Here is a 9739-nt window from a genome sequence, read left to right on the forward strand (position 1 = left end):
TATCCGCCTCAGGCTGTGCACAAGTTGCTTTAGTAGCAACTCCATTGTTAGCTCAGGCATTTCTCGTCCTCTTGTTGACTATATTTCATTGATTCTCTCTGGGTTTTGTGGGTCTGGTCAGATTGCTGGTGAAGGAAGTTTTGGTACTTTTGCCCATTTGGGCAGGTGCCAACCCCTGCTGGGAAATGAAGCTGGCATCTCACTAACGCTTGTTAGCAGAAGGAGGCATATACAGTACTGCTCCGAGCATTTCCTGGCAAATCGCTGTTCTGACTAGAGCCTACAAAACACAGTGGACTGACACCAGCAGATGACATGACTCTCCTTCTCTGACAGTAGAAACTTTAACACTGGACTGATACTCTTCCTCCAGACTCTGGGACCTTGCTTTCAAATCGAAATGCACATTTGCTCGCATACGAAAAGAGGAAACTTGAGCACTGAGTAACATTCCAGTCTTTTGTCTCAACACCTCTGCTGTTGGTGCCTCAGAGGAGAAGTCCAATGCAAGGACCTGATCCATATTTCATTAATGTCCCCAACTCCAAATGGGTTTTGCTTCAAATTCCTTTCAAGTTTGCAGTCATCCCTGCTGCTTCTGCATTTCCGTATACACCTTTTCCTTCTACTCAATTTTCCATAAACTTTCTTCATCTGCCAACTTCTTAAGATAAACCTATATTTAAATATAGCACTATGTGTCATGAACTTATTAAATCTGAATTTGTCATTTTCAATCACTATAATAGTTTTATTTTTTTTCATTTTCGTTTACCTATTGAGGGTCGTAACACGTCAACCTTTGTGTCATGAGTCAGTTGTGACGTGGTCCACATCAGGGATGCCAAACTCATTTTCAATTTGAGACGTATCAAGATCATGAATGTCATCAAAGGGGCCGGTTGTATCGGTAAAGCCAACCAACTATTAAAATATTAACAAACAGCTGCCTCTGTATTCAGTGAATACTTCTTAAAATTAAATATTCAATATAATTTGACAATGTAATGTGGCAGTATGCAGATAAAAACTTAATTTATTCGATTCATAACTGCTATTATTATTATTATTATTTAAGCACAGAACTATTATCTTGTGTCCCTTCACAGTCTGGAGGGCCACACAAAAAACCATGGTGGGCTGGGTTTGGCCCCCGGGCCTTGAGTTTTACACATGCAATCTACAAATTCCAAATTGTCCTCAGCAGACCCAATCAAACCTTTGAATGAGAAATCTCTGGAATGACAGGTCAGTGATTCATCATTGAGGTACGACAGAATCTAGAGCTGGTGTGCATGGGAGGTCGAAGTTCATTTCAGTCTCGCTGCATTATTTGTGAACTTTTAATAGAAGTTTCTATGCAACACCTTCCACTAAATTACCCCAGTACTTCTAACAGAGATAAGACAAAAAGACACACACAGCCCCAGCCTCCTTTTCTGCTCTGTATACCTCAAGTCCCCTCCCTCCACCTCCAAAAAACTCTTGGATGTTCTTGGCCTTATCTCACTTCAAACTCCATGCATACATACAATTAGCCCCTCCTCCCTTTCCCCTACAGGCTCCTGGACATTAACATATTCACAATAGGTCAACGGAGAGGAGATGGTGAGAAGAACACAAAAGCCCTCACAGCTATTCTGATGCTGTTGGCTTCATTTGACCTGCTTTGGCCGAGGTTACCACGGGATTTTGCTCTTTTCAGTTATGCTTCACATTTTGTTTTCCAGTTATGATTTTACAGTTTGTTTGTTTTTTGCACCGCTCTTCATTTGTCAAAATAAATCAAATATACTGCACCTTTGCAACTGAAACCCTCAGCTTCAATACTTAAAAAATATGTTATAGCGTCTTGCATAAAGAAGTAAATAAAAATATAATAATACAAAAGATTCAATGTTAATGCATGCTGACTGTTTATTGACAAACAGCTGAAAATTACATAGCTACTCACCCAGCCCTCAAAAATACATGTCAGTGGTTTGGACATGCATTGAGCACACAAAATAAAAACACCAGCACAAAAATGTAGCTTATACAGACAAATCTTTCACGCTTCACGTAAAATAGGTAGTTTTAAAACGCTACAGAGGAGAAAAATAAAATAAAACAAAACATCAACTATAGTCAGATTCAAGTTTCTTCCACTCCAAAAAACAGACTAAACCCACTTAACAAGCTTGTGCATAATTGGTTAATATTATACATTCAGTACTGTAATTGGTATCATTTCAGTGCATCTAGTGTGACAAAACCAAGTGAGGATTTCCTGAAAAACAGCCATTCAAACACCAAAAACTTAAGAAAAAGGCGTTAACAGTGGGATTCTTTGCATTCTGCATCTTAAAGATAAAACTGGGGCTCGGACGTTTGAACAAAGAGGAGCAATCTGCATAAGCAAATACCTGCTGCTTTTTAGCTGTGAAGAAACAAACAAACATTTTCAAACTGCAACTGATGCCGTCAGTTCAGAGATTACATGCAAACACACAACAATAAAAAGCTACTTTAAAAAAGAAACCCAAAGTATGAAAGTCACATTCTAGAGAATCAAAGAAAAACAGCTTCATAGAAAAAAAATAAAAATAAAAAAACCAAAACGAGTAAACGATGGGCCTGGACTGCCTTTTGCCTTCAGTGGCAAAATGAGGAGTTTTAACAGACCCGCAACTTGATTTCTTTTCACACGTGCAAATGTCCAGGAGGTAGAAATGATCTAAAGGCAAGGCTAAGCCAATTTTCTTAACGTGGATTTAACACTGCAGGTAGTTTAGATTACTTGAAGCTTACACTGATTTACCCATGGACCAGTGACACGCCGTGGTACAAAGCTCGCTTCCACATGTAGTATGTAGAGCGCGCTGTGAACGGGAAGTAGGATCGAAATTCTTTGAACGTGGGGAAGGACTTCTCCTCGAAACGCTGCTGAAGGAACAGCTTGGCTTTGGCCTTGAAGTTGGCGAGAGCTACGACATCCACTGAAAACATCTGCCCCTCCGGGGGCACCCTGCTGGGGAAGGGATACTTTATCTGCGGGGCGTCAAAAGAAGGCACGGCAGGACATTCCAGGTACTGTGGGATTTGGGCAAATGGGAGCCCATCCTGCTTCTCCGTCGTCTTGTTGGCGTTACTTTCTGTGCTCTGTGGTACATTGCCCTCTGCACCCTGGGTGGTTGTCACCTTCTTTGTCTTGTGGTTTTGGCAGCCGCGCCACAACCAGTAGAAGCACGAGGAGATGGAGGGGAACTTGAGCTTGAATTTCGTCAAGGACCAGTTAGACTTCTGAACATGCAACTTTGCAGCTTCTCTTAACTGTTTGCTACTCAGATAAGCCAGCGTGAATCTCCTGTGCTTCTGTCCCCAGACCCTCATCTTCGGCATGGTGGGTTGAGGAAAGCCAGGCAGCATCAACAGCTGACCTTTTGGGCTCTCGCTCTTGTCGGCATCTGAGCTGTCTTCGCTGCTGCCGACGGTGCCTTTGTACGCCCGACTGAATAGCAGGGCTTCTCTTCTCCAGTTGTAGTAGGTTGATCGTGAAATTCCTGGGAAGTTTCTCTTGAATATCCTGAAGGGGAAGGAAGTGTTCATGGCAATGCAGTTCTGCAGGCAGCGTTTCGCTTCCTGCATGTGTGCTATATTCTGAGCCCTCTCCGCATCCATCTTGCCCAGGTTAAGGCCGAACATGCTAGCCACGCTGTCGTGGTGGTCCGGCTCATCTTGCGTGGTTTCGGGTGAGGACCACATCTCTTGCTCCGTGCTCTCTCCGGGACTGACCTCTCCAGTCGAGGAGGATGTGGAGAAGTGTCCTCCAGTTTTCAGGAGCTCATGCTTCCAGTTGTAGTACGATGACCTTGAGATATCGGGGAACAATTCCTTAAACTGGTGCAGGGGAATGAGCTTGCCTTCCAAGAAGCAGGCCTGGAGGAAGTATTTTGCCTCATACCTCGCTGTGGACTTTTTGCAGTTCTCCTGCGTCTGCCTTTTCCAGCAGTAGAAGGTCCTCTTGGTGATGTTGTACTTATCCTTCAGACTTGGGTAGGAGAACTGCGACTTCTGGTTCAGCTGGTCCGCGCTCCTGTGTGGAGACACCATCTCCTCACTTTCAGGGCTTCCACACCTGAGAAAATCCTCCTGAACCAGGGAGACAAAGTATTTGGGCCTGAACAAGGTCTCGGACTGCATGTCCCCAGACCACATTATGTGAATGGTTTGCAGCTCCGAGTCTTCGGACCAGGTTCTTGGGCGTATCAGTCGATTGAAATAGGGTCTGATCTTGAGGTTGAACATGGGGTAGATGGAATAGATGTTGAGCCGGAGGACAGATGACAGTGCGTAAACATGCCACATGTTGGCATAGGAGCCAGGGAAGCAGGACGCTTTCACATCTGCATCAAAGATGGCCTCCAGGACAGCTACAGGCAGGTTCAGCATGTCTTCAGACTCTTCTGCACTGAGACTGAATCGGACAGCTTGGAGCATCATCTTAGAATCGATCATCCCTGATAAGTAGTATCTTTTCCACAGAGCCATTTCCACCACAGTCCTCACCTAGGAGGGAGAATTTCATTAAATCTGATCTTACGAAGCTACAAAATCTCAACACAGCAGGTTAAATCATACGCATGTAGTTCTGCCCACTGACCTGCAGCTCCAAGCTGAGTCCAGTGTTGCCCACAAGCAGTGTACTTATAGCATCAAACAGCAAGTTGCCTTCTCCATTACAGCTCAGAGGCAGGAGTCCCCTGGGTGCATCGGCAGGGTACAAAGCACGGGCTGCTTTGTCCACATGCGTCCACTCTGCAAAATCCTGACAGGGGGCCGTAGGGGGCTGAAAGGGAGGGAGGGCCTGCTCTGCACCCACAGCCACTCTGATCACAGCATCTAGGCCGGGGCTCTCTGTGGCCTCCTGGAGCTCTCGCAGGAATGACAGCACAACCTCATTCCTTTGGATCATACCTGCAGGTTTGGGGAGAGCTGCAAGGAGAAAGGAGACAGTGTTTCATTGTCAATATGACAATTTAAGCACCAAACTGCAGCACTTTTAATCACTTATCAATGAATTTGAGACGGTCAATTAATGAAGGATTATTTTTCCTTACCATTTTTGTGTCTCTCACAACTAATATTGGAGGCATTGTCTGAAATTAGAAGGTGCAGTTGACCACCACATTTTACAAAATAAACTCAAATTCAACATCTGATTGAACAACTTCAATAAACATGGAAAGCTAAACATTGAAAGAAAGATATGCTTCTATGAAATCCTGACTTTATGACATTTAAACAATGCTGCTGTGATAGATGGTGTAAATTTTTAAAGCTATGACACCCAGAGGACCAACAAGTGGCAGAGGATTTTATTCAGCTTATCAGGACAAAACTGAAGTTTTAATAATTAGTAATGACCTTCACAGATGAAAAACAAAAAAACTAATCCAGAACTCTTCCTGTCAAATTGAAAACCTGGGTTTTATAAGTTTAGCTTTCCTATCACATCTAAAGCATGCAACTAAAATCACATTTTATTACCAGGAGAGCAAATCCAGAGTTTCTAACCTGAACATATAGAGTGCTGTAAAGCTTTGCCTTCTGGTCTTTCTAAAAAAAAAATACAATAAAATAAAGCATCTCTACAACTACTCCAGCATCCATCTGCGCTTGATTAGATATAATCAAGACCTCAAAGAGAGAACATATAACTTATCAAAATCTGTCCACCTGTTTATTTTAGAAATTATTGTAAGGTGCTCTTAATTACTTTTAAAGGTCATAGTTATGTATATTCATCTGATCGACATTTATTTTAAAAACCACCCCGGATTCCTAATGTCTTCTAAACTAGCATTTTGATCATATTTAAAGCAAAAACAAAAATCCATGATGAGGCGTCATTTTCTTGGTAAGGCCTTGAAGAGTCTTCTTAGAGGACTGAGGGGGACTTTTAAAAATAAATGTCAAGTTAAATATATCTAGGGGTTTTGTGTTGTTAACTTCATATTGATCAATATAATCTGTATTTTATTGATAACATATATACCAATCAAATAACTTGCTGTAACTAAAAGTTTAACTTGAAGTCATTATTATATTAATTTTAACATTCTTACCCAGGCTACTTCATCGTCGTCATCATTAGAACAACTGAGTTATTTAAGTCCTTCAGTTTTCATTTACATGCTTGGCCTTTAACTAATTTTTTTTGTTTGTTTGGCTTGTTGAATTTCTTTTCTTTATTTCCCGTTTTATTCCGATATAAAGCCGTCTGTCTTGCCCTTTGTACATGGAAAGTGCTGTGTAAATAAACTCATTGATACTTTGCGTGGGGTAATTATGCTTATCCAATTCTATAGCAATGCAATCATCATCGTTATCATTGCAAGAGCTGCCTACATTTTGGTTGTTCAATCTGAATCAGTCGACGTAAGTTAACCGGTTAAAACATTAGAAAAATAATTTCATAATTTCTTACCTGGGCGTCCTGAGACCAACATGAGTCTCAAACAAAGTCACAATCAATCACGGCGGAAGACTACACCGTTCGAGTCGTAGTGATCTGACACTATGAGCTAGTCCATCGCTTGCATTTAGCTCCTGTCCGATTTGGGGGGCTGAACCTCACATCAGGAAATTGTCAATTGCCGAAACGCATTTTCTATCCCACTTTTATCAGCCCTCTCTCTCTCTCTCTCTCTTTCTCTCTTTCTCTATCTTTGTATGTGAAACGCCTCCCTCCGCCCTCTTCCTCGTGCTCTTCCCGTCTCTTCACGTTGAGCCAGGGTCAATTTCAATGTGAAGTGTTAACAAAAGCCAATGTGTTAGGTGCCATAAGAATAAGAGGAGGGGTTCCGGGGTAGTTGGGTATCGGTGCTTTTAGGATTTTATTAACTCACTTTTGTTTTTGTTCTGCTTCAGAGCTGTCAGCAGGTCACTTCCAAGGTTATTTGCCAAGTCCTCAGCAACACTCACTGCTCACTTGTGTTCAGTGGCGATCCCAGCCCTGGACACCATGTGAGGTGGAATTGTCTCTTTCATCAACAAAACAGCAAAGTAGTAATTAATTTAAAAAAAAAAAAATTTTTAATGAAATAGGCAACTGAATTTACAGAGACTGTGATACCTGTAACCTTCCTAAACTCTAGGTCTGACCAGTCTAAATATACACAGTTTTGAAGCTTATCTCAATGTACGGTGGTTTTTAAAAGCTCCAAATTAGCACAAAAAAATGCAATTTTATGTGTTTCTACAAATGTTTATAAATGTCATATTTGATGGTGCTTCCAGAATGTTTGTAAAAGCATGGGCCACTTAAAATCTTGCGAGTAGGAGGAGACCAAAACCAAGAGCCATAATAGAGTTTTAGGAGTTTTATTATGCTGTTAAGATAGCAAGGTAACCTGCAGTTTAATAGAGGTGACCACTGCCAAATCTGTCAGGTTATTTTATTTATTTTTTTCTAAATTGTGCACCCTGGGTGGTAAGCCGTATCTCTTATTAAAAACAGACTCTGCTATTATGACCATTAAAGTTAACATTAACGCAAATATTAATAAAAATTTAAAAAAAAAACCTCTTAAAATTGCTGTAATGTTAGCATTTCTTTTAAACACAGTCTCTAGTTTGTTCTCGGTAGGTGGCATGAGAGCCGGTTTGTTGATTAGAAGAACGAATGTGCAGACGGGGTGTGGGCACGAGCTTCATGAGAGCGAGAGGAAGGCACCTGAGCCCCAGCTCAGAGGGTTTCTCTACTGTATCACTTTTGACACCTCCTCTCCTGCCTTTTTGCAGGATTTCTCTAATCAGCGCCTTTTGTTCCACACACGCACAACAATCCCGGCGACTCCTTCCCCAGCCCCCCACCGTGGACTCTTCTCACACACACATTTACACTCTAAGGGACAGCAGCATTTGGCCCCCACTGATCGGCCCTCTCCGAGGCCTTGGCAGACAAACTGGTGCCTGAGTTTCCCCAGGTTCAAGGCTTTTTGCCCCAACAGCCTTGCCAGTTTTTGTTTGGGCTTGATGAAAAACATATAATTTCACATCTGTCGCTTGTAAGCGCTGGATGAAGGTTTGGTCTTTTGGGGATAATGATGATATTGTTTTTTTTTTGAGTGATGATGTCGTTTTCTTTATCTTCCCTAAGGAAGATAAGTTTGTGAGATTTGATTAAACACAGTTCCTACTCTCAAATTTGAAAAGGTGACAATTATTTTGTAAGCCTTATCTTGCAAAGGTACTCATTTTACATTCTATGTGTTTTATAATTAGCATAAACACATCACTAGCACGTTTGATAGTTAGTCTGTAGAACCGTGTCTTACACCCACAACAACTTTAAGCGTATTAAAGCATACCTAGAGGCTGACATTTTTGCCTATTTTTCTTTGCAAAATATTTAAAGCTCAGTCCAAGGAACATCAATTTTCAACCCTGCCACAGTTTCTTAATTGTGTTTAGGTTCTAACTTTGACTGGGCCATTTTAATATGCTTCAATTCAAACCACTGTTGATGCTATATAATTCGAGCTGTTGACACGCATACTCGAAAGCGAACGTCAGCCTCAGTCTCAAGTCCTTTGCGGCTTCCAACATGTTTTCTTTTCTAATTACCACCTTCCCATTTGTAACCAGCTGCTGAACAAAAGCCTTCCCACATCATGACGCTGCCACCACCAGGCTTCACCATGAGGAAGGTGTTCTCAGAATGATGTGGAGTGTTGGTATTCTGAGGCACATAGCGTATGTATGTGGGGTTGCAAATGACACTTCATCAGACTTTCTTTCAACAATGGCTGTCGTCTCGACAGTCTTACATGAACATATAGCGCTGCGGGGTGTCCAGCCAATAGTCATCTTGTCAACAGGATTCTCCCACGTGAATCTTGGATCTCTGTAGCTCCTCCAGAGTTGCCGCAGGACCCTTAGCTGCTTCTGAGATTACTCCCTCTTAGATTACTGCCTGGCCTTACAGTTTATCTCGGCAGATTTGCAGTTGTGCCACACTCTTCCTGTTTTTATATCATGGATTGAACAGAGCTCTTTGTTTAAAGGTTTAAAGGTATGCTCTTTTAATAACCTAACCCTGCTTCAAACTTCTCCATCACCTTATTTCTGACACACTTAAGAGCAAGTAATCTTTATCCTGCCTGTTCCCTAATGTTTCCTAGCAAACCTAAACATGAGGCCTTCACGTATTCAATCAGGGATTTATTTACTTTTATTTTAACTTGAAAGGGCAACTGTTTTACACTGTGTTTTATTTCAGGGCATCAAAATATCGAGGGCTGTTTGGAAAACCTTTTGAAAACCATGAATCTTTCGTTCTCCTCTTCCCTTCACAATTACGCTACAATTTGTGTCAGATTATCAGTGCAGTTTCAGGCGGCGAGCTTGAAGGTTTAAATGATACGAATGCTTTGTCAAGGCTAGGAAAGTTACGCAATTGGAGTATATTCATATGGAAAAGCTCCTTGTCTTCACACCATTGATAATCTTAAGAATACTTCAGAGATATCCAATGGAGACTTTCTGCTGTTCTGTTCTGAACCCTGGCTTCTCTGTGTGTTTCCGTTAAACAACAAGCTCAGTCTGTGTTGATTCCTCCCTGGCTGTTTTCCAAAAAGTTTACGTTCCAGTTATTAATCAGAATCTGCTTCCACGTGAACTCATCCAGGCATACGTCTTCTGTACTGTTCATTCCATGTTTCTGTCCGAGTCAGCTCCATCGCCTCAACCCCCG

The 9739-nt window shown here is 41.8% G+C and overlaps 1 protein-coding gene across 1 annotated transcript; it reads right to left on the reverse strand.

Annotated features, from left to right (window-relative positions):
• Window positions 1-1892: 1892 nt before the first annotated feature.
• Window positions 1893-6965, reverse strand: vrtn (vertebrae development associated). Its single transcript, XM_008398403.3, has 4 exons — window positions 6470-6965; window positions 5100-5138; window positions 4643-4974; window positions 1893-4548 (listed from the first exon to the last, which is right to left on the reverse strand). The coding sequence occupies exons 1-4, from the start codon at window positions 6489-6491 to the stop codon at window positions 2797-2799; spliced, it is 2145 nt and encodes a 714-aa protein (XP_008396625.2). The 5' UTR covers window positions 6492-6965; the 3' UTR covers window positions 1893-2796.
• Window positions 6966-9739: the final 2774 nt, after the last annotated feature.

The sequence above is a fragment of the Poecilia reticulata genome, chromosome 21, assembly GCF_904066995.2.
Source record: "Poecilia reticulata chromosome 21, P_reticulata-male-v2, whole genome shotgun sequence".
NCBI lineage: Eukaryota > Metazoa > Chordata > Actinopteri > Cyprinodontiformes > Poeciliidae > Poecilia > Poecilia reticulata.